General features: G+C 47.9%; 1 protein-coding gene across 1 annotated transcript; it reads left to right on the top strand.

Annotated features, from left to right (window-relative positions):
* Nucleotides 1-565: 565 nt before the first annotated feature.
* Nucleotides 566-24,432, top strand: LBH (LBH regulator of WNT signaling pathway). Its single transcript, XM_037009402.2, has 3 exons — nt 566-829; nt 3,376-3,478; nt 21,904-24,432. The coding sequence occupies exons 1-3, from the start codon at nt 804-806 to the stop codon at nt 22,090-22,092; spliced, it is 318 nt and encodes a 105-aa protein (XP_036865297.1). The 5' UTR covers nt 566-803; the 3' UTR covers nt 22,093-24,432.
* The last annotated feature ends 949 nt before the right edge of the window (nt 24,433-25,381 follow it).

Genomic DNA, 25,381 nt, shown 5'->3' with positions numbered 1-25,381 from the left:
CGATCAGGGTGCCGCAGGCGAGAATACCAGGGAGAGGCCTAGTTGGCGGGGTGAACGCTGAAGAGGGGTCCAGAGATGTGGATTGGAGACCGCGAGTGGGAGCAAAGGAGGGCACGGGCGCCAGGCTGCGAGGTGAAGGATGGCGCCTTCCCCGCAGCAGCGTGGCCGCCAAGCGGTCACGTCCGGAGAGGGCTCAGCGTCCGTCTTCCTCACGCCCATCGTCCTCCGCCCGCGAGTTCCCGGGGCTGTGTTCAAGAAAAGGGGCGCCGGCGCTGGCGGATTTATAAGCAGAAAGCGGCGTTGACATCTCCAGCCCCGGTGCGTGCGTGTGTGCGCGCGCGTGTGTCCCCGCGCCTTTGCGCGTGTGAGTAGGGGTGGGAGCAGGACTAGAAGCCGCAGCAAAACACTGTCTTCGGGGAGCTGCGCCGAGCTCGCCCCCGAGCAGCCGCCTGCAGGAAAGAAGAGCGCTGAAACCATTCATGATTTTGGTGACGTTATTCCAGGAGTGGGCGAGAGAGGGCGGAGCCTCCTGGGGCCGAGCCCCGCCTCCGCCCCTATAAATACCGCTTCCCGGGTTCTTTGTGGGGCCGCGAGCTCGGTGGAGCACCGAGGGCTCCGTCTGGTCTGCCGACGCAGCTGGCAGTGGGGCTGTCTCCGGAAGGCGGACCGGCGAACGCCCGTGTCCGCCCTCGGCCGCCTGCCTCCCTGCCTGCGGCGCCTGTCTGCGCCCGTGACATCCTTACTCGGGACGCAGTGACCGTTTTTAAATCACAAGGGCGTGGGTCAGCCTCCCCTAGGACTTCATGTCTGTGTATTTCCCCATTCACTGGTGAGTATCCTGTGCCCTCGGAGGGCATCCGTCTCAAGGCCGTGGCGGCTCGGGTGCGAGGGCAGCAGGCGGCGCGGGCGCCCGCGCGGACCCGCCGCCCAAACCCGTGCAGGAGTCAACGTCAAGGTTGCAAAGGTGGGGGTGGGGGGCGGCGGTGCTGAGAATATCCAGACAAAGGAAGTGAACTCGAAGCCCTCACCTAAATGACGGCTGGGAGGGTGTGTATGTGGCGGTGGGGAGATGAGGGGAGAAGCAGGGATCCAGCTGGAACCCCGCTCATGAAATCCCCACTGCGGAGGGCTGCAGGAGGCGCGCGCCCTGCCTGGCGCAGGGGGCTCCAGCTCTCCCCGGGCCCCTCCCATTTTTCTTTTTGTTTGCTTGCAAGTCTTGGCGTCGAGGCTGGAGGCAGGGGGTTGAGCTGATGCAGCGGCGGCTTTTGCAGAGCTCCGCGGGGTGGGGAAAACGCTCTCCCCACAAGAAACCCGACTAAAGCCACAAGCAGCGGCAGAAGTATGCGCTGCACCCTCCTGATCACATTCCTCTCCACAGCCCCCTAAAACCCGACGCGCCCTTGTAGGGGCACCGGGGGAGGAGCTGCCCTCGCCGGGCCCACTGGAAGGAGCCCGGCCTGGCGTGGGGCGGAGGACGTCTCTCCGGACCTGGGGTCGGGGCGGGAGGGATGCGCCGCGGGCGCCGAGCTCAAGGCAGAGAGAGGCCGCGGCAGGCCACTTGGATTTGCGCGCCGGCTGCAGCTTCCTTTCTGCACTGGGGAAAAGGAGGAGCGGCCGGGGGCGAGCGCTGGCGGCCCAGCAGCGCGTTCTCAGGTGCGGACGCGGGGAGCCGGGCCCCGCCAGGCTTTAGTTCAGTGCGGTTCTGTTCAGCCCAGGAACCGGAAAGTTCATGCTTCTCGGTTCAACTTTTCCGGCTGGCGCCACAGCCCCGAGCGAGGAGCCAGCGCCCCTACCCCAGGCGAAGAGCCTGGAGAGACCTGTGGGCGCTCTTGGGGGCCGTTTCTCCGCGGTGGGCAGCCGCCTTCCGAGGACCTAAGAAGAAGCTGCCTAGACGTCCTGGCTCTGGAACCTAAACTTGCCTGGAAGCTTAGCATCTTCTCTCAGTCTCCCCTCCCCGATCCCGGCTCTGTTTCGAGATGAACTCTCAAAACAAACTAAAAATCCACTCCCCCCACTCCCACCCCCAGGCTTGCGTAGCCCTCTCCTTATGCGAGCCTTTCCCTCCCACCTCCGTGGTGTGTGAGCAGCCAGGTGCCCTATGGTGAGGCCTTGAAGGCTATTGGAGGCTTTGTGCCCCTGGCCGCCCAAAACTTGAACGAGATTAGAGCCCATCCAGGTTATTATCCCCTAAGAAATTAAGGGAAATAAAATAATTTGGGACTATTTAATAATTGATTAGCACTTCATAGTCTGCAATGCTTTTTTGTGTGTGTGGCCAGAGATGAGCTCTTTAGCATAACTGTGAGATATGCATTATTAGCGTCATGATGACAAAGAGAGCACTTGTGGTCCAGAGAGGTTACATGACTTTTCCAAGATCACACAGTACTTAAGTGTGGCAGCGCTGGGACCGGAAACTTTCGCTTCTGTTTCCAAATCCAGTGCTATTTCTTCTCTAGGTAATAACAATAAAATGAAGAAGAATTTGGTACCCCTGTTTTCCTAAAGCTTACTTTACCTTTTTAAACCATGGATAAAGGTATAATGGTGAAAATATTGGGTGTTGCGTAGTGAGTACATTGACTTTGGTATGTACCACTTGGCATTATGCATTCCGGACCTGGTAGGTACCCGTGGCTTCTGTGAGGATAATGGAACGTTTGTATAGTGCTTACAGAGTACAAAGCACATTCACATGTCAGCCATTGGTGGGCCAGCTTGGTCCCTCTGGAAATTTCCTTCTCACTCAGAGTCCAGGCATCCTTAAGGTTTTTAATACCCGGGATGGTTTTCAAGATGTGAGCTTGCAGCTGCTGTGGCTGGGCTAGAAAAGGGGTTGGATGGCAGATGTGTAGCTTGCAGAAAGCTGACCCCTTGGGGTTTTATGTGGGACATTTGCAAAAAGGAATAGCAGAGACACAGAGAGAAATTTAGGAAGGTAGTGTTATTGGACTTGGTTTCCCTGAGGTTGACCTGTTGGATGTAATAACAATATGCACTTCCTCTAGAGATGGGATGAATTGTTTTTGATATAGACAGATGGACTCAGGTACCTCCTGTTTTGATTTTTCCTACTTCTGTCACTTACAAGAAAATCCAGAGTTGCTCCTTGCCAATGGGGACTTGTACAGGAGAGGAAGGGAGAGGGAGTTTTCCAGAGAGGTTTTCAGGTGATCATCATTGGTGAAGACTGAGAGCTCTGATGCACTGGGCATGTAAGGTGCTTCCTCAGGGTGTGAGCTTGTTTTTCTGAGTTCTGTTTTGACCGCCTCTCATCCTGCCTCCAGACAGTCCCCTGATCTAACAGCAGAATGCACCGAGTGTAGGAATGTGAAAGTGCATGTTTGTTGACTTTTGGTCTGGGTTTCTTGGCAGCCCTGACTATCTGAGATCGGCCGAGATGACTGAGGTGATGATGAACACCCCATCCATGGAGGAGATTGGCCTCAGTCCCCGAAAGGATGGACTTTCCTATCAGGTGAGTTCAGTACTAGATTCCTTCTGTTTCTGTAGAACCTGGGGGCTTTTGCTGGGGCTGGGGGCAGTCTGTTTTGCATCCAAGTGTAAAGAGCTATATGACCTTGGAAAAGCCCCCTGATGCCAGTAAGCCTCAGTTTCTTTGTCTGTAAAATGGGGCAACAATAGTCCTTACCTCAGAGAGTTGTGGTGAAGATTCAACATAAGATGATGTGTAAAAGGCATTCACAGCACCTGGGACACAGTAAGGGTTTAGTAAGTGTGAGTCGATATTATTAATTAGTCATCCTAGCTGCTGCAGACTCTCCCATTCATGCTGGCAAAGGGGGAAGTGATTTTTGATAGGTACAGTCAGTTCAGACCAGAATTTCCCTCCCCAGCCATGCTTTGGGCAGTGGAAACATTGCTGTGAGGGGTGGCTTATGGAAAAGGATGGTCTGCTGGGCAAATAGCTGGGTCAGGTGCCACCTTCTTCCTCAGGCTGATGGTTGACCAACTGATTCTAACAGAATTAATGTTTGGCCTATTTAGAATTGAGGAGCCCTTTCCCCAAAGCTTTCTCAGGATGTGATTGCTGGAATCTAGCTTAGAGATTGTGTGGTGGATCCAAAATACATAAGAACCACAAAAAGTGGCCTAAGCAACACCTTCAGATTCTTAGTGCAATGTTCTTACTGGCTGGCCATGTACTTTTCCATTGCTCCTGACTGGTTACAGAGCATTTTTAGATACCTCCAGAGCAGTGAACTGTTCAGATTTCCAAAGAGAGTCCCTAGGCTGTTACATTTAGGGGAGGAAGGAGTCTGTTTTTCAGGGAAGACCTTAGAGCTAGAGAAATTGTGTCGGGTGGCTGGCTATGGAGATGAATGGGTGTGATGGGCCTATTTAGCAGATATTAACTGAATGCCCACAGGAGCTATGCACTTTCCAAATGTTGCCCTTTCACTCTTGACCGCAGCTCTGAGGTGGGAGTTCTCACTCTGTTTCACACATGAGGAAACAGCTCAAACAGAGTAGATGGCTGGGGTCTCAAACTCCAAAGCCTTGCTCTTCTGAGGCATCATGTAGCTGTACCTTGGGCTGGTTCTTGACTAGAATCTAGACTTGCTGTAGCTAGTAATTCCTTAGACCTGTTCAAGGGGCCTTTGTTTTATGAAGGAAGAAGTAAATAGAAAGCCAGGTGGGTATGATGGACAGAGGGTGATCAAAGAGAGCTGAAGTGAAAGCTAACGTTGGGTAAGGTAACTTGACAGGTGACAGCAGAGTCACCTCTGACTTGCTTGGGAGGTTCCAGAAGGCTCCTTTGTTTCATATGCACATGGCCAAGCCTGTTTTGCTGGCTGGAAAGAAGGATTTGGGTGGTCTGAGGGGATGTAGGGAGAAAGGGGAGACTGTTTCCTGGTTGGTTTTATGCCTTCCACCCCCAGAGTGGATCTCATAGAGAAAGCCTGTGGGAGGTTAGAAGTTTCCTAGCCCCCGAGCTGGGGTGTTTTTGGATTACAGTTTCCAAGCCACTGAATCAGACTGAATCTTTCTGTGGTTACAGGTGAGATTTTCTTTCAGTTCTGAGTTTTAGATTTTCATCACAGCACCTTTCCAAACTCAGTCCTCTGCATGTCTAGGTATGCTTTTAATATTCTCCCTTTGAACATGTCCCAGGATAAAGGGCCAGGTCCTGCAAGACAGTTTTCTAAACCTCCAGGCCATTTTGCTGGATCTGAGGGTCACAGCAAGTGAATGTGGGGGAAGAGGCTGCCAGCGTGGGTGAGAAAGGTTGAGCTGGGGCTTCCATGGCAGGAGGAAAATACAGTTGCCTCTGGGCTCTTGGCATGTCACAGTACTGTCTGAGAAAATAGCCTTCAAACTTTCCACTGGGGTGCTAGCCCAAGGACCCAGTTGTCACAGCCCCTCAGGGAATCTGTCCCTGCCCACTGGGTAGGGGCTACCTACTGCCCAAACCCAAAATACTTTACCGGGAACTTCAGAGCACTCTGTCACAAGATTTCAGGAAGGTATTCTGGTTGCCTGATGAAGAAAAAGGGGAGAGGGTGTAGTATTTAACCAAGCAACATTTAGCGGGCACTTGAGGTGTGCAGCATGCTGAGCGGGGTGCTGCCCAGAGGGTCCAGGGCTCCCGTGGGAAGCCAGGATGTACATAACAGCTGGCATGCAGGAGCCATGAGAAAGCCACCATCAATCCAGGTCTGGTGGCAATGAGAGGCCTTGAAAGAAGGTCAGACTGAGTCTGGGCCTTGAAAGAGAATTAGAATTTGAGAGGGCGCCTCCATCTCTAATCTAATTTTGCTGCACGTTCAGAAACCCCCTTGGCTCACCCCTATTTGTGCCAGGTTCAGGGCTCTGCAGTGAGCCAATCTGACAATTGTCATAAGACTGATCTTCTCTGGGTCCACTCAGAGCTAGTGCCATCCAATTAAACATGTTCCCACCTGAGCTCTGGGGATTGGCTAGGACTGCCCCTGGCTGGGGCCCATCTGCCATGCATGCTCAGGCTGGGCTCAGATCTGGGACCGGGAAATCTCGGAACTCTGTTCTTGGCACCCTTCCTAAGGGTAATAATAGCACATGGCTTTTACTGAGACCTGCTTTTCCAAGGAACTGAAAGTGGGAAGGAGACATCCATCCTGACTTGGCAGATGAAATAGAATCTCAGGCTTGTGATTTAACCTTGAAACAAGGTCATAAAATAAATAGGCACACTGGACTTTGTCAGTCATTCCCCACCTTCCAGGCATACACAGAATGAAGCTCTTCTGATTTCTGCCCCAGATGTGACCTCTTTGTTTTAACACCTGTGGCATCTGTGGTTCGAATCGGGGCTGCTCTGGGCTTTGAGGACACAGGTTCCACCTTATCACCTCCTTTCCCACATCTCTGAGGGCAGAGGATGACTTATTTCCCTCTTTCCCACCAGCCGTCACCTCTTCCGCAGCGCTCCTCAGGCCAGGGTGCCTGCTGGCTCAAGGCCTTCCCAGAGCAGGTGCTAAGAGGATGGTGGTGGTTTCAGTGACGTTGAGTCTCCTGATTCTAAAGCAGGCCACCTTCACTTCTGCTTCAGGATTTTTAAGGGGCTGCCTCAGCTTGTGCCTATCAAGGCTTCAGATAGAAGCCTTTTTATCCCCAGAAAGATACAGGGAAGGCCTACATCTTGTACTTTGAAGTTAGCACCATTTTGTGGGCATGTATTGAAAGCGACAGAGCCTGAGCTTTGTTTTGTCTTAACACTTATTTAGAGAGTCAGTTCAAAGCATGAAATCCATGTCTGCACACTCACTTGGCATGAATTATGACACCCTGCCAGGTGGGTGAGTAAACGGTTACTAGAAAGTCTGAGTACACTTGGGCAAGCTGTGGGTGGCAGCCAGCTCACCGGAGCTGAGTGGGAGGGTCTCTCTGAGTACATTAATGTCCCTGACGGCTGCGGCTCACTCCCCGCACTGCATCTGTGGGTGTCCTGTTCTCCAGCCCACCCACAGGACAGAGATGTGGCCTCCACCTTCTTACTTTCCTTAATTCAAGGAAACAGGTCAGTGGCTGCCTTGCAGGGCCCTCCCCCAGCTGCAGGAGCACCAAGAATATTGCATTTTAGAATGCCTCTCTAACAGGTCTCCTTTCCTGCAGTGTCTGAATAAGCCCCGGCTCGGTGCATGGAAGGGTCCTGGGTGTTTGCCTGTGGACACTGATGCTGCTAAGTTCTAGATAAAAATATGGCTCCTTGGTTTTCATTTCAAAGTGCCCCTCCTAAAGTATTTGATAGCTTTTTTCTTCTCTATGTCTTCAAATTCCTCTGTGATCAGCACACACGTCCTTACTGGCCACGTGTAGTTTTCCTTCTGCTGCTCTTCCTGGTCACGTACCCCCACCATCTGATATCCACCCACCGGTTAGGCACGCAGCGGACTCTCCTTCTCAGGGAAGCCAGAGAGGATGCACTGTAAACCAGAGGGAGCCAGCTCTTCACGAGCCTCCGCCACCTGCTCTGTGCTTCTGCCTAACCTTTGGTCCACACAATCGAGAGTTCCCTGTATCTTCCGTTCATTTCCTAAGACCGGAGGGAGGGCTCTCCTGGTGTAATGCATGGTAGGGAGGAGCAGGAGCGGTGGGCTAACCTCGTGCCACAGCCCTGTCGTTTGCCTCTTGTAGGCCGATAGCCTGGGGTTTGGCTCTGCATAAGGACAAATCTAAAGCACTCTGGGCTGAGAGCTGGCCTTTCCCTGGGAGGGATCTCTCAGCCTTTCTTTCTGTAAGGCCCACTGATAGCTGACTCCCTCCTCCCTGATCTTACTCTTTATCAAGAGCAGCAACTCCTCTCTCAAAGAATGGGCTTGGTTTCATCACTTAAGTCAAGCGGAGTTCAGAAATGCTTTCTCTGCCTTCACATCTGCATTGAACCTTTCTTTTTGAAGACCCTGGAGCCTGGCTCTCCTGTGCTGTTCCCACCCAAAGTGACAGGTTGAGCTTCCTCCCCAGGTTAAGCCCCCAGAGAGGTTCCTGCTCTGTGTCCCGTCCTCCATCTCCCACCAGCCTCTGCTCACAAGGCCATTTTTGGCAGAACTCACCAATTACCTTAGTCTCTTGCACCCCTGTCTCCTTGGTCACCACCAGCTGTGGTCCTTATATGTTATGTTCTTAAGAGTTTTGGAGGCCCTGTGGAGTGGCTGCATGGAAGTCCTCACATGGTCACCAGGAAATCATCTTTCACAACATCAGACTTAAAAAGCCTCAGTTGTCCCTGGAGGGACATAAAACTGAAAATTCCAAAGCACTTGGCAGGAGATGTCCAGCCATGGACACATGTTACTGGAATCACACTCTCTCCTATCCCTACACCCCCACCCCACTCACTCCTTGGCATAAATCATAATAATGTGGTGCAAAATAGGCAGTTAGGACCACATGGCTCAGAAGCACAAGGAGTCATTTCTTCGAGTGGCGCTGGTCCTGTGGCCACACATACTGCCTCTTTTTGAGCCAATGCCCACTTTGTTCAGATCAAATCTACTTTGTATGAACGACCCAGCACCTTCCTTCCTGTGCCCAAAGCCCGTAGACATCGTGCTCAGTGTTTTGGAATGCCCCTGGGTTAGGGCCTGCAGAGGGCTGGAATTACTCCCACGGGGAACCTCCCCAGCCCCCAACACACACAGCGTGGTCACAACAGTGAGTCTGTAGCTCAGCCAGGGAGAGAACAGGCTCTTTTCACCTTCCTAGCCAGCATGCTGCACATGAGAACCGAACGACCCGGCCTTCTCTGCAAGGGCCTGTGTGAGGCTGACGCCCCTGCATGGTGGTGTGTTCATCACTCCCCAGAGCAGGGACTGTGTCTTAGACTGCTCTTTGTTCCTACGATGCTGGGCACAGTGTCCTACAAATAGTTGCTTAATGAGTGCTGAGTGATTGATGGGACCCTTCCTCTGTCCCTTTTCTGCACTGAGAATTGTCCCTCTACCTTGGCCATCCCATGAAATAGATTTTTATGGAATCAGCATCTTCTCTATGTGACCCCGTCTCTCAGGTTGGATAGGAAGGAGGATTGTACCATTAGGGAAAGGGGTGAGTTTGGGTGGCGAATCTTGTGACTGGAGCCAAGAGCTATTCCTGGGTGTCTAGTGAATGTCCTGAAATGATCTTTCAAGCCTGAGTCCTGAAATAATCCTCAGAGGATATGAAGACAGGCCTTCGTTCACATGGGGCTCGGAGGTGCTGGGGCTTCACTCCTTCCCAGCCTAGCTGCTGTGCCACCTCTGAGGGCAGGGGTGCCTCTCCCCATGTCACCTGCCCTTCCATTGTCCCCGAGGCCACCTCAGAGGACCCCTGCTCAGCAAATCAAATCCTTTGTTTGCTGCTTCACTCCTCAGAAAGGGAGGAACCCTAAGGCACAGACTTGTCTTAGAAAAAATGTAAAATTTGCGGAAAGTTTCTCCAGACTTGTCCAGCTAGTGTTTTGACCTCAGGGGAAGTTTAGGAGCTCCCGCAGCCCCCTCCGCACTAGAATGAATTGCCTTGCACTGTCAGAAGCTCCAGATAAACTGTTGAAGAGGCCCCCAAGCATTTAGCTGAAGCAGCTTTAATACTTGCTTCTCGGTCGGTAATTTTACTGGAGCCACTGGGAAGAAAGGCATCTCTCTGGACCTCTCGCCAAAGGTAAACTTGGCCTGAGCAAGGAGGGCATTCATAGACCTCAGTCTGGAGGCGGGTGCTCACTGGGTCTGACTTTCTTCTACTGTGAACCCGAAGGTGGTTCCCAGATAGAACCAATAGTATACCTTGACTTCACCTTCTGCTTTACTTTGTGGAGTTTGAAATACTTGTTACCCTAGATTTGAGCAGCATCCTTGGCTTTCCCAAATTCCTAAACATTTGTTCAAGACACAGCCCTGTGCATAGCTCTAAGTCAGTAGGTGACCACTGGCCTGAGGTGTGTAGGCAGCCCTGAGCTCAGCCACCGATCCCTGCAGACGCAGACTCACATGCTGACACACACCCGCACACTTACACACTCACCCAAACCGGCACATACTCACACTTCCACCCACACACTCAGACACATGCACACACCTGCTCACTACACCCGTGGCCCTCACATGAACTCACACACACCTACACTCACACAGTCACTTATGACCAAAAGGGCAGACGGTAGAATGTTCATAGTGGTTGTTTTAGATGAGAGTGTTGTAGTTATCGGAAAATTTTCTTTTCTTCTCTCCCCTTTTCAGTAATTTCATATTGTCCTTGACAAAGTGTGTATTTTATTATTCTCATACTTACTTTTCAAGTTTTAAAAGTAACACATTATAGAACTTTTTGTTTTCTTCTTTATACTCTTTTCCATCCACCATAACCTCACCATTCATTAATCACACCTGTTAACATTTCAGTATCTTTTTCCTACTTTTCCAATAACACTTGTATTTTTATGTGGCCAAGATCACACAGAGGAGTATTCTGCCTCTTTGCTCAACAGTATGTAAGTCATCAGTATCATATTCTTTACAACTTATCTTAAAAAGGCTTCAGAACCAGCATGTTTAATAGTTGCCCAATATCATAAAGTTAAATGATTGTTTTCACCATTGTCCAATTGTTGATATTTTTTAGATTTTATTTTCACTCATACATAATATTTATATATAATTATATACAATAGTTTATATATTTTTAAATATATAAATCTTGGTCCATAGTTTATACTATTTCCTAGAGTCATAGGAGTAGAATTTCTGAGTCAAAAGGTGTAACAGTGTGTGTGTGTGTGTGTGTGTGTGTGTGTGTGTGTGTTGGTTGTAATTATAAAAGTAGGACTTATTCCTTCAAGAAGTTTAGGAAACTATAGAGAGAAAGTACAAAAAGGAAAACACCCATATTCCTATCACTGAAACATTTTGGTATGTTTACTTCCAGTATTTTCCTATGTAGTTAAATTTTTTTAAATTGAGATAATACTGTATATGCTATAGTGAATCTTTCTTTCATTTACTATAATATTGTGACTATGTTCCTATCATTTGGTTTCCTTTGTGAAATGGCATGTCATGTTGTTATGTACCACTTCATATTGCTGAATATCTAGGTTCTGGTATATTTTCTTATAAAGAACACTGCTGTAAACATCATTTTACATAAGTCTCGGCACAAGTCTGATTTGTTTGCTTAGAATAAATTCCTGGAAGTAGAATTACTGATTCAAAGAGATTCAATGTCATTAAGCCTCTTGATTATATATTACCTTAAAAACAGAAAACAAGTAAAAGAGTTTATCAAAATATAGGTTCCAGATTGAAAGCTCTGGCAAATAGAATCACAGGGTATAAAATCTATAGAGATAAGATAATGAAGCTGCTTTATGGATAGAGTCAGAAAGGTGTTGGTTATTTTAAAGTGTTTAAGGGATGTTGTACATAGACTATAAAATTGATGATGTTTAGGTAATATGTAGCCAGCATGCAACATAGCTGGTAATCATGTTCTTGTCCCATAGTAGGTATGTTGACATGCTTTGGATTGTGAATATATATGGTCAGAAGTTGCCATACTGGTCTCCTTTATTTTCCTAATGACATTGGAGCACCATGTGAACTTGAGGAAGACCAGTGAAGTCACCTCGGCCTGGAAACCCATCAAGATTGGACAGACGCACATTTAGTTCCCTGAGCCTTCTTACTTTTCCTGGCATTCCAGGTCTGAACCATGGAATGGTCATGGTGTAGAGATGTTGCTTTCCTGGAATCAAGGATGGACTGGGCTTTTGGAAATAGACCTGAGGACAATGGAAGCCTTGGGCCCAGTGCTCAAGGGCCTTCCCCCCAGCAACTGTGCAAGCCTCCAGGTTCTTTACTGTAGTAAATGGCCTAGTAGGGTCCATACACTCCTGGTGGTTTACAAAGTTAATTTAGGTTTTACACAAACTTTAAAAATGTTAGTGTATTTTTATAGCTACTACCTGTGACAAGTAATACTAATTTTCCATTCATGTACTGATAGGTTTTTAAAAAAATATTTTTAAACAAATAAGTAAAGAAAAAATGTAATGAAAATAGTGTATATGTGGACACGAAGGAATAATAACGGTGGTGGTGTCCGACTTCCTGAGGCTGCCATCAGTGTTGTCACCATGAAGGAATCCTTTCCTTCAAGAGCTGAATGAGCCCTCTTGGATGGAAGCATTCTTAGAGATCAGCTAATGCTAAATTAGGATTTCTCTAGTTCTTTGGGCATGTGCTCCCTTGGATAGGGCGGTTGAAGCATCAGGGAGTCTCCTGCCTCTTTTCCTTGAATCCCTAACGGTGGAGATCTGCATGCCAAATGACTTCTTCGTAATGTTCTATGTCATGTTCTGTGTGTATACAACTTCACATTTTAACAAAGTGTTAAAACCGGAGGACAGCTGCCCCGGGGGTTCACAGAAATTTTCCAAGGGATATGACAGCAGTGAACATTTTTGGGAAATCAATTTCCACATCTTCAGCTTCCTTCTGTTCTTTTCTAAAATTGCATTTCCTGCAGACCAGCTTCATCAGTTTTCTTTTCGTACCTTTCCTGTCAAGACTGCTCTCCTCACCCTTAGTAAGAGAAAGGACCTGCCTCTGGCCTTCCTGAATCTTTTAAGGTACCTTCTCCTGGGTAGAGAGACTTTAGGGGCATCAGACAAATGGACCATTCAAAATGTTACTGTCTGGGAAGCTCCATAAATCCCACCTAGCTATCACATTAAGAAACTGATTTTTAAAATTACCTTTGTGTCTAATAATTATTTGTGGTATGCTTATTGATTAGTTACATACTAATAGCTGCAATAAGCCTAAACAGAAATGCTTTTTTTCTTTTAACAAGCCTTTAGGTCACAGAAAATAAAAACATTGAATGTCAATGTATATGTGTATATATGTGTTATGTGTATATATATAAAACATCCATCTTTTTATTGCAGAGATATGGTTTATCTTTTGATACTAAAACAGTTTATTTTATTATTCCTTTAAAATAACAATAAAACCATTACATGTTAATTTAAATAACAGATTTTAACAAAACAACGTTTAATGGGAAGAAAGACATTGCTTCACATTTTTGCAAACCTCTTTAATACCTGGTTTAATAGAAGATGGCTAAACTCTCCTGTTTCTGCATTCAGTTTGTTGTGATATGTATTGGTTGAAGAAAATGAAGAAAATCTGGCCTATGCAGATATGTGGTTAGAAGGGGAAGAAGTATTTTAATAGTCTTTTCAGATATTTTTCTTTGCTATTTCATCAAAATTCAACAAATGGTAGTTTCATAAAGGTCAGCAGCAATGTGGAATCTGAAACCTTATCAATAAACTTACTGTATTCTTATGTTAAAATCCATTAGTCTATCTCACACTTTGAATGAATCTTTTACCCACTGCTGGCTTTGTAATGTGGTGCACTGATCATTTGGAAAATATAGGTTCACTGAGTTATGCAGATCTTCCAAATGTTGACACATTTGATATACCAGCAAAAAAAAATCACATTTGTTAATATTTCTTCCAATCTCATCAGAATGTCTTCAAATATTAGGAAGCTGTCAAGCTTATGATGGCTGATACAATTTATCCAAAATTCAAAGTTCTGCTTGAGCGTTTGATTTTTTTCATTGGTAACAAATACTATCAGTCATTTCCTTGAAGTGACAGGCCCATTTTATACACTTTTAAAAACATGTCCACAAGGCACCCAAGTTGGAATAACCGTAGTTTGTTGGGCAGTCATTCTTTCAAGTAAAATTGATGTTCAGTGGAAAAGTGGCTAGTTCAGCTGGCAACTCAATCATATAAGTGCTTTTCATCAAGACAGCCATTGGGTTTTGATATGCAACAAAGAAGTGCTATATGCTTCATTACACAGACTATTTAAACAACATGCACTAAGAGTTAATATTTAATGAAAATTAAGTTTACTACTTCATCAAAGACAATTAAGTTTTTTTTAATTGTGACTGTAAAAATATAATAACTACAAGTACATTTTGTTGGCACTGTATTTATTAAATCTTGCTAAGGTGCCAGCAAGAATTTCATCCATTGCTTTTTATGCCATTAGTATAAGTGTCAACCCAAGGGAAAAAAGGCAAATAACATTTTAGTATTATTAAGAAAATATTCTGACTTCAAGGACACTTCCTCCGTGGAAGGACCTTGAGATTTGAGCTTTGAGAACTGCTGCTCTAGATTGAGCAGAATATGTCTGATCAGAGGACAGCAGGACAGGCACCTCCTTGTTAGTGTAATGGCCTCAGTAAGATGAGTGGACCTCTAGCAATATAGCCTTGTTTGCTTCAGGATTTTAATATCAGTTTGGATGCAGCGCTGATCATCTGAAATCTCTAGACTTCTTTTACAGGACCTACCCTACACATCAAGGAAGTTTTCCTCTTTGGGAGGAAAAAAATGTTTTTAACTTAAAAAAGATAGATAAATTAGCCAATGACCCCACTTTGGGGCTAGCTGAGTTGGAGGTGATGGATGATGTCATCCAAGGGGAGACATTTCACGGATGATGGGAAGGTGGACGTGCAGCTGTAGATTGGGTAATCATCTGCTTATGATGGACAGGTGAAGCCAGGAAGCTGTTTGAGTCGGGAGAAAAGCCTTGGATGACACCTAGTCCAGGGAAGTCACAGGGAAGATGAGGTTAGACAGGGCAGGTGAACCTGACCAGGGTGATGAGGATCAGGAGAGAGTGTGAAACCCAAAGCAGGCTGACCAGTCTGGGAGTGTGCTGCAGAGGTGGTGACTAAAGGCTGAGCAAAGGCCATGGGGCAGGGCTGTTAGGAAGTCCTGAGATTTGAAAGTTATTTCCACACAGAGATGGGTTTGGAAGCCACATGGTAGGGGTTAGGAAGGGAACTTAAGACAAGGATGGAAAGACTTCAAGATTTTTGTCTCCAAAATGAAGAGTGAGGCAATCAATAGTTGAATTGTCAGCCATGTCATTCTGGGCTTTCTGAGAGAAAGGAGGTGTGGCCGTGGGACACTGGGTAGCACAAATAGAGGAGGATGGAGAAAAAGGGATCTGTCATCCCCAATGGCCCCGAGGTGACCGGGAGGTGTGTCTTCTTTCAAAGAGCAATGATGATACAGTGGATAAGATGTGGGTGTTTGAAATCTTCTATGCCAGATAAGTGCGTTCTTTTCTTCCTGCCCTGGACAACTTTGAAAAGTGTGCTTTAACATTCCAAAAGCCCCATCAGCTCACTGGGCCTAGAGTTATCCGTGGCAATTAGAGCTAATTAATTGGAATTTGGAACTCTTGACCTTCAGGATGGGTGTGTGTTTGAGAGATGTTTATGAAAGATGGTGTTTATCCAGAGGATTTCCTTTTCTTTTAAGTTTTGAGGCTGGAGGCTTAAGCATCTTTAATCCAAAGGAAGGAGATCCAACAGTTGCTCTAAAGCCCTAAATCTCTGCTCAAGTCTCTAGGACTAGAGACACCAAAGAGGGTAGGACCGGGTAAGATGAATATTCCATAGCCCAGTCCAGGGGAGATTTGAGCAAGGGGAGAGCCTCAAGGTTGGAGAATGAGGTGACTAGCATCCGAATGGAGAATGTTCTTCCCTCCCTGAATACAGTCAGCAACCACTCTGCCTGTCTCTGCTATATTTATTTCTGTTCTTACCAGCCACATTTCACTTTGAAAAGTCAGTAAAATGCAAATAATAATGCTGCTGCTGCTGATAAATTAGCAGGAGGCAAGTATTTCAAACAACATATTTCTTGCCTTCATATATTGTTAGGGGACAAAAAGCAGGGTGTACTTTTCACTTGAATTAGCTGCAGCTCATTCACTCAGACCTTGGCAGAGCAGGATACCAGTAGAGATCTGCCTATTGTTATAAACCAGCCCCTCCTGGGAAGGAAGAAATACACAAGGCCAAATCTTTTGTTGTTCAGGAAAGTAAGAAACTCAGACTTCGGGAAGTCTAAGGGCAGAAAGGGTTTGACTTACCCAAGCAGCAGGCCCCTGGAGTAGGCTAGAGTGGGGAGGGAGGTGCATAATGGGAAGACCTGCAGGGCCTTCCAGAGGAAGACCAGGATCTGGACAAGGCAGTGACCTCCACTGCAGCTGGCTTGTCCCATGCCTTGGGAAAACAGAGGCACTGGGAGAGAAGTGATGAAGTCACAGCTGTTTCTCCAAAGAACCTGGCCTAGTTGCAAGCACAAGCCCAGGAGTGCTGCAGTTTGCTCTGATCCCAAGCCTCAGCTACTGTATTGACTTACCAGTCCCTCACTTGAAACATTCCTCGGGGACCCCAGCTTTACTAATAAGAATCATAATTAGGAATTTAAAGTTTACAGCACATGTTCATACATTACTGTATTTGACTCTTTCTAAAGCCCTATAAGATGGGAATTAGGAATTAACCCCAATTTATAGATGAGGAGGGCAGGGAGAATGGGCCCCCATATCTTTGAGCCTGTCAGATACTGTGCTGGTGCTCAATGTGCAGCCTCGTGTAACCCTTCCAACAATGCTGTAAACTGGACATATCCCTTCCTCGTTTTACTCAGGCAACCACTGAGGCCCAGAGAAGTTAAAATAACTTCACCAAGGTCATCGAGGTAATAAGACATGGGGTCGAGGTAAAAGCCAGCCCGTACAGACTCCTGGTTTGCCTGTGGAAGTAGCAATTTTTTGAGGCAGGTTTGAGGTTGATTTTTTTTCCCCTCAGGAACCAGAGAAGGGAGAGGCTCAGTGTGTGGTTTTGTAGGCTGAAGCCGATCTTTCTCGGTGCCTCGGGGAGCGACCCGGTTATTCATCTCAGGTCCTCTGCCCTACCTCCCCCAGCATGTCTCTGTCCTCTGCTCTACCCCAGCAGAGGGAGTGTCCAGCTCCCAAGGTCTCAGCTTGCAGAGCTGGTAATTAGCCCTTTGTGTCCAGTTAACCACCTTTCATCTCCTCCACCTGCTGGTGTCTGATTTCCCCATTAGCATCTCTCTGCCCTTTGTGGAGCCCCCCACCCTCTTTGTGGCCAGCTCCGGTTGTTTGTCCAGGATGATGGCTGAGAGATGCATGCAGGCTACGCTACGGGGTGCTGCTCCCTCCACAATCACTCACATTTTCCATCCGAGGTGCCAGACACCTCTCTCCTCTCCCCACCCGAGGCAGCCAGGTTTAGGTCACCTGGCTTCAAGGCAGACAGTTGATAGCTAAGCCCCCAAATTTCAGGCCTTTAGAGCTCTGCTATTACCTTTCAGGTCCTCCCCTCCAGGGGTGAAATGGGAGCTGCCTGACCAGCAACTTTTATCCTTCAGCAGAAAGCCTGCTGATGAATTCCTCAGGAGCTCACCTCCAAACCCAGACTTCTCTGCTCTGAGGCTGCCCATGTTGGTCCTTGAAGATGTTTGCTTATCTTGAGAGTTTCCCCAGACTCTCCTGCTTTCATTGTCCTTGTATTTAACTATATATGTTTGCACCACCCAGTGCAGCAGCCACTAGCTGCATGTAGCAATTAAAATTTATATTTATATTTACATAGGTCAGATAAATTTATAGTAATAAAAATGAAAGAAAATTTAACATTTAGCCTCATTTCAAGTGCTTAGTAGCCACATGTGGCTAGTGGCTATTGTTAGCACAGATAGAGAACACGTCCACTGTCACAGAAAGTTCCTTTGTACAGCTCTGATCTCTACAGCCAGAAATTCCAATATGTTGGCATCCAAACTACATTTCATAGACCATTTTTTCCTTCTAGAAGGTCCTAAAGCTCCCTTGACCTTTCAAGTGGACCCAATTAAATTCCTAAAACATCATGGCCTGTTGGGATTGAGGCCACCTGGCAAAGAGTGCCTCTGAGGAAGTGTCCCCTAGAAAACTCACTATGACCAAGTTTGAATTTTTGCTGTTCTTCCACAGTGGGACATGCGAGACACAGGATGCTTTTGGTGTGTGTAAGCTTCAAGACTTCACTCGAGTTGCAGAGGAGGGAACTTGGTTGTCTATTAGTTGTATCCAAGGCATGGGTGAGCAAGATGGCAGCTGAGCAAGACGACCGGCTAAGGAGCCTGGTATTGGCAGAGGGAGGAAGTGGCAGGGCTGAGAGAATCACAGCCGGGATTGGGGGCTTCTAGATCTGTCCTGCCCTCGGAGTGAGGGTGGGAAATGCTTCTCAGAGCCTCCCCATCTTCCCTCCTGAACTTGGGGATGAGCCTTTGCTGCAGAGGGGAGAAAAGATTGTCTCTTTTTCTGCTTTTCCCTAGTCCAGAGAGAAGGGGCACTTTATGATAAGAGGTTTAACCAGAAGCAGTTTCTTTTTGGAACAGCACAGCTCTTTATTCCCTGCCAGTTCCTGCAGGCAAACAGCATGCCAGGCTTGCCGGCCGCCTCAACCCTACCTGTCATGTGCTTGGCAAGTCTGACTTGAGTCTTTTTTTCCACTGCTTTCCCCACCCTGTCAAATTGCAGTTACAACCTCTCATTTTTCTGCTGCCTAGATGATTAAAAAGCATGACTTAGTGGAAAAATCTTGACCTCCTTAGGGTCAGCCTCTTAAGCAGCTGTTGGAGATAAGATTGTGCTGGCAAAACACTCAACAACACTTTGTAAGGCATTCTGTCTGTGCGTAAGGAAATGAGAAGCTGTTTGGTTCTGGGTGCATTTTGTCTTTGGAGAGAGCTCCAGTTTTCAGAGGCATAAATTGGTATTATCTGATAATAAAATAAAATCTCTGATGGAAGGGTTCAATTATTATAGTGATCTTAAAAAAGGCAATTAACAGATTTGGTAAAAGAAAAAAATGTTTTACTAGCACCTGCTTTGAGCAATTCAGGGACCAAAGTTCTCTGGCAACTGAGCACTATCGGAAGTTCAATGCTCAGACTTCCACCAAGAACTTTAAAGACTTAATTGTGCAGCTCCTAGTATGAAGGGCATTGTTTGGAGTTATTTTAATTACTGCGTTAGGATTGCTGCTTCTTGTTGGAGATTGAATGCTTACCGTAGTCCTCTTGAAATGGCGCCAAAAAGGACATTCCAATTTGAATTCAGCATGTGTCCTCAAAGCATTTTATCATCTTTGTATTTGCCAAGAACTTGTACCCATCTAGTGAGAAAAGGTCATTTCACTTCTCAAAAGGAGAAACTGAGTCACAGGTGGTTGGGAGGACTTGATTGGGATTATACAAGTCATGTCAAGAACATAGTGAGAACTACAGTGTAATTAAATGAACGACTCCTTTGAAGTCCTGTAGGTCTGAGGTTAGGTCCCCGTTCAGCCACTTCCTCACTGTGTGGCCTTGAGTAAGTCGATTGCCATCTCTGTGCTTCAATTTCCTCATCTATAAAATAGGGATCCCACCACCACGTACTTTGTGGGATTATTATGATTGAGAATCTGCTCAGCAGATGTGACTGCCATATCTCCCATCATCATGATCATCACCATTGTAACATCCTTCCCCTCATTTTAGTTAAAAGACCCGTTCCTAGCTTGAAATGGGATCACACGCCCTCCACCCGTACTGTCCTCCTCCTCTTCCTGCTGGCCTTGCTGCTGCTTGGCCCTCTCACCCCACCTGGGCTTGTGTGATCGTAATTAGAATCCACTTGCCACCTCTCTCAGCCAATGAGTCACAGGACAGGCACAGTCCTGGGCTTGAGGTCAGAGGTCCGAGGTAGGGGCCCAAGTGTGCACTAAGCCGTGTGTCCATCTCCTCGTATTATTTTATAGCTCCGTCTCAAGTCCTGAAGGTTTAGGACTGTCCAGACTGGGAAGCTCGTCTTGGCCTGGCTGCCCAGACTGTCACCCTGGCACTTGAACTGGGGCCTCCAGCAGACAAACGGGCAGTTAAAGCCCAGAGTCCCCCTCCCTCCTATGGCCAGTTTTCTATCTGTGAAATGGGGGTGTTGACCCAGTGGCATCCATTCATTTTTCAAAAGGCATACATGCTGAAAAGAGCAGATCTAAGCTTGAATCCTGGCTGTTCCCTGCAACCCTCAGAGTCTAGTGTCTCACTGCTTCTGGTTTGGGCTTGGGGGTTTGTGAAGCCCCAACACGGTGATGTCTGAAAGAGCTTTGTAAACCACAGCATGCTTCCAGCTCAGTGGGGGGGCTTCCTCTCCTTTACAACCAGAGGCCAAGCTTGGAAGGCACCTGTGTCCTCTCCCCCAGGAAGAGGCTCCAGCTCCACATGAGGAGAAGTGAGGGGAGGCCCAAATAGGCCACTGGCCCCTCTCCCTGCTCAGCACATGCCTGTAGTGTGTGGCACAGTCCAGGGTGGGACCAAAGGGGTGGTAGCATCAGGAAGGAACGCCCTGAGTGGGGTCATCTTGCCCCATGCCACTTTTGGCCCCCTCTCGTCTAATCTCTCTCCTGGCTTGTTTTCCTCCTAGCTGCCATTATGATACTTTTTATGAGACTGTTAAGTCTTCAATGATGCCTGGTTGTGCAGCTGGCTCAGGGCTTAATCCCCAGCAATAGGGCTTTATTGGATAAATGGTTAATAATCACTTGTCTTTAGGGATTGGGGGCCTGTGATTACCAGAAGCCCCACATGGCCTGTCTCGTGGTCAGTGACTTGACGGGGACATCACTGCTTGGAGTTGGGGTTAAGTAAGATTGGGCACCACCGAAGGTGGGAAGGCCTGAGTTTGTCAGAGAGCATCTCTTCTACCTCCTGAGAATAAAGGGCACCTGTCTGCTGCCACGGGCCTGTCTCCACCTGAGCCAGCCATTACCCAGGCTCCCTTCAAACGTGTGTCTCTACCCGCACTCCTATTGGCTTTGACATTAGCAAGCAAGACCTTGAGCAAGTCTCTTGACCCCTCTGGGCCTCAGTTTTCTTGTCCAGGAAATGGGAGTGTTGGAAGAGATGACCCTGAAGATTCATGTAGCTCTCAGTGTCTGTGATTCTGAGCCCCAGTGTCCAGACCAAGCCTCTTCTCTGCAGCTCGTGTGTCGCTGAGGGCTACGAATGACAAGGGGGCCGGCAGGCCATCGGATTTAAGTACTAAAGCTGCTAAGCAAAGAATTGGGTCAGCTGCAGTCACAGGGCAGTGTGTGCAAAGGGAACCTGCCGAGCTCCTCATGGCCCTCTATTTTACTGCTTTGGTTTGGGGTTTCTCCCAGCTCTGGCAGAACATGCAGTAGCCGTGAACAAAAGAAGCCTCTGATGGGACTCTGGCAGGAGTAGGTTCTCCCAGGTGTAGAACCATCAAGGAGCTAGGAGTTGTGGAAAAGGGACCTGGGATTTTGTTCGCTGCTTGCCTGTGACTGGGGCCATACTCTCAACCTTGATTTGGCCTTGACTTTATAGTTGCGGTGATATCAGGACCCATCTGTTTGAGGGGCTGGGTGGTACCGGGCATGGGAGTGGAACAGGCCTGGGTCTGAATCTCATTCCAGGCCGTGTGGTTTGGGCAACATCCTTCTTCAAGCCTGAGAGTCTTGCCAACAGCATTAGCAACTCCTGATAGTCAGCACAACTGTGATGGTTCAAAATCATACTTATAAAGCACCTGGGAGCTGGCTCCTACGAATGCCAACAAGTACCCTGGGACGCATTTAATGTTACAGTACCTGCTGTATGTTTTGGGCTGCCGGAGTAAAATGTTGCAAAGAGGGACATGACTTACTGTGGATGACACGACTTTGAATTCTTTTATCTGAAAATAAAATGTACAAACAGAGCTATACCACAAATTTGGCAACACTGCCACGAAAACTTTCAGCTTCAGGATGAAAGTCAACTGAGGGATGGTTTCCCGGGTCGCCTCAGAATGTGCTCTCTGGCTCCTGCCTTGCGCCTCCCAGAATCCTGAGGACGTGGCACAGTCTGTGGCGTAAGGCCGGTGCTCAGCTCTCCATGTGTACGTGAAGTGAAGGCTCGGAATTTCTCTTTTTGGATCTGTACTTGACCAGGTGCTCACTTTCCTTCTGTTTCAGATCTTCCCTGACCCGTCAGACTTTGAACGCTGCTGTAAACTGAAGGACCGCCTCCCCTCCATAGTGGTGGAGCCCACAGACGGGGAGGTAGAGAGCGGGGAGCTCCGGTGGCCTCCAGAGGAATTCTTGGTCCAGGAGGACGAGCAGGACAACTGTGAAGAGACAGAGAAAGAAAGCAAGGAGCAGTAGAATCCTTGCCAGCTCCCCCAGGCTCATACCAGAGAGCATCTGTCCCTGAACTGTGTGCTTTCCCGGCGTGATGGAAGACAAGTGAGCCACAGCAGTTCTGAAAAATGTCAAATGATGGCTTCCGTTTTGCACCTGCAAATCACTGAGTTGGGTTTTTTTTTCTTTTCTTTTCTTTTTTCTTTGAAATGTGTGGGGCAGTGGAGCCCTCTGCAACAATTTGCAAGGCCTTCTGAGAAAGGAAGCTGCTTAGAACAGGGGTGGGGGTTGTGGGGAAGCGCACATCTTTGAGATCCTTATCTGAACTCAGCAGCCTAGAGGCAGCAGTGGGATTCCAGTGGGCTCTGGGGGTGGGGGGTGGGGCATGTGCAAAGCGAGCAAGGAACAGGAAAACAAACCTGAGACGAAAGAGAAAATACACATTTTCAAATAAACATTGAGCAGAGAAGTGCAGCCAGAAACTACCCAGTGAGCGTTCACCCTGGTTTCTGGGGCATCAGACAACAAAGTCTTCATCTCTCCAGTTTCGCCCACCACCAGCCTTTGCTTTTATTTCAGGTGTGTTGGTCCCTTACAGGGAGGCGGGAAAGGGGAGCTGTAGGAGCTGGTTGCCTGCAAAGCCAGCTGGCAGAGATGCTTGGGAAAGAAAAAGGTCTCCCTGTTCCTCCTCCACGACCCCTCGGCTGCAGCAGGCTCACATACCCGCTGTAATCTGGAGGGGTTTTAAGGGGCAGCCCTTTGAGCTTCTCTCCCCTGATTGATCCTTTTTGCACCCAAGCCCTTTTGGGAGTAGCCAGAACACTTCCCACCCCTGTTAGAGGACTGAGGTGAGCAGGCTCTCCCAGGCTGGCCGTCCTCCACCACCCTCCCCCCGCACCGCTCCAGCCTCCCCAGCCCTTGGCCACAGCGGTCAGGCAGAGGTGGTTCCTGCTGCAGATTCCAGCTGCACCCCCCACTCCTGTGTGAGCTCCTGGCCTGTTTTTTTGGTGGGGGCCCAGTGGAGAGCAGAGGAGGCCTTTTCTGTTTCTTGTTGGGCAGGTGAGCTTTAAAGCAGATGCCAAGAGCTGGCAAAGCCTGGGAATTCTTGGATGGGGGTGACAAAGCTCTTATGTAGCAGCCAGGGGATCAAGTTTGAAACTAAAGGGAGTCATGAGATTCCTGTTGCTTCTCCCCGTGTTGTTCCTGGATGTAGGTGGGAGGATCCTTGTGGAGAGGGAGCACTGAATGGTGGTCCTCATCCCTGCCCACCTCCCACCCGTCCCTTGCAGGGGCCCAGTTACATGGGAAAGCTAGCCCTGGGCTTGCAGCTTTTTGTCATAGTTAAGAACCATCTGGAGCACAGGTTGCAGGACAGACTCTTCAAACCATCCCTATCCCAGAATTACGACTGTGTGACCAAGGGGGCTCGAGATCCTCCCTGGGCCTGAACTTGGCCAACTGAGGCACCCACTATGTCCCCTCAGGTCTCCAGTCAGTCCAGGTTGACCCCAATGGACTTGCATGTAGAGTTGTATTTAATACCTCAAGGTTAGTGTGTGGTTCTGGGGAGCCTTGGGTCGGGAGGACGAGGGTGTATGTGGGCACATCGGCAGGGCTTGGTTCTCGGAAGCCAAGGCTCACCGCTCCCTCCCTCTGTGTTGTTTGCTTGTGTTACACACACTGATGGCAATAACTTCTTCCAGCTCCTTGAAGCGGGAGAGGCCTGCAGCCTGCACAGCCGGGGTGTTTCCCTGTCTCGCCCTCCCTTTGGTTCCACTCTGGCTGTGGACAGCCTGTCCTCCTGACCCCCTTCCCTCGCAGCAGCATTTCTCATCCCACGCCGAACCCTTGGTGGATGGGGTCTTGCCTTTTTAAATCGTGTTTCTGTGTCCCTGTCTCATCGGCTCCCTCTATCCTCTGTCCTAGTCTTGCCATGTGATGGGAATGTGCTTGTAAACTGCATAACAAATCTACTCTGTGTATATGTGTGTTTATGGGGGTGGTTTATTGTTTTGCTCGCCACTAGACCCCTTTGTTTGACCATTTGGAGTCTGAGCAGGCCAGGGACTGACAGCTGAAGTCAGGACCCTCAGTGGCAAGCCTGTGGGGGACACAGCCACTCTTGATCAAGTGGCTGAGCTCCTGTCTGGCCTCCTTTTTTCTTTTTTTAAAAGTAACTTGTGTGTATTTCTAACTGATCGTATTGAAAAAAAAAATAGTATTTCAGTAAAAATGCCTGTTGTAAGATGAACATCCTGTAACTTCTGTTCTTTTTTGAGGCTCAGGGAGAAACTAGCATTTTTTTTTTCCAAACTACTTTTTGTCACTGTGACAGTTGTAAATAAAGTTTGAAAATGCTTTCCACTCTGGTCTGTTTTCCTTCTTTCTAATTGCTCCATTGGAATGGAGAGAGCACAGGACCAAGGTGCAACTCTTGAAAGAGGCTGAGCTGGGGAGTCCCAAGTCCTTAAGAAGGTCCTTACGTATCTCTCCTGCCGGCCCTTATAGAGTGAGCCCATCTGTGATTTATCACTAATTGAATGAAAGCAGCCTTTCATTCTCTGCCAATGGTTCTCAATTCTGGATGCCCATCAGAATCACCAGGAGAGCTTTACAAAAATAAAAATATCTGGGTTCCACCCCCAGAGACTTGGGTTTCAATGGGCTAGGGTGAGGTCCAAGTATTAGTATTTCTTAGAACCATGGAAAGTTTTTAAAACACAGCTACAGTTTAAGCCACCTTTCTAAGGGAAGAGAAACACCCATTATATCTTATAAGGTCACTCACAAAGACTAGAGGGGAGTGGATGGGTGTGCATGCAGCTAGAAAGAGCTCTAGCCATCATTCAAAACATTTATTGAGTGCCTGTGGCTTATCAGGCATTGTTAAGAGGTTGGGACAAGCAAAACAACAGTGTTCCCAACCTTCAATGCACTGCTTTGGAGTAAATGCCAAATATGGTGAGTGTAAGATAGGAAAAACAGGTTACTCTGAGAGCAAGTATCTGTTGGAAGGGTCAGGATGGGCATCTGAAGAAGTGTAAAGGACTGGGGAGAAGAAAAGGGTAAGGTGCATGGAGAGAGTGCTTTCAGCAGAGAGAAGGCTGGGAATGATCTTGAGTGGTGGGGGCAGAGATGAAATGGTGGGAGAAGGGCTGCTGATACCTGGGTGGGGAGCTTGGATTTTACTCTAAGTTCAGGGCCAAGAACTCTATCACTTACATTTATTCACAATCTGGCTCTATGAAGATGAGACTGGAGGGGGTTGGATGGAAGACCCAGAGACCAGGAAGGAGGCTTCATAAAGGTTTGA

Source organism: Manis javanica, chromosome 1 (genome assembly GCF_040802235.1).
Source record: "Manis javanica isolate MJ-LG chromosome 1, MJ_LKY, whole genome shotgun sequence".
Lineage (NCBI taxonomy): Eukaryota > Metazoa > Chordata > Mammalia > Pholidota > Manidae > Manis > Manis javanica.
This window is presented reverse-complemented; position numbering and strand designations above follow the sequence as displayed.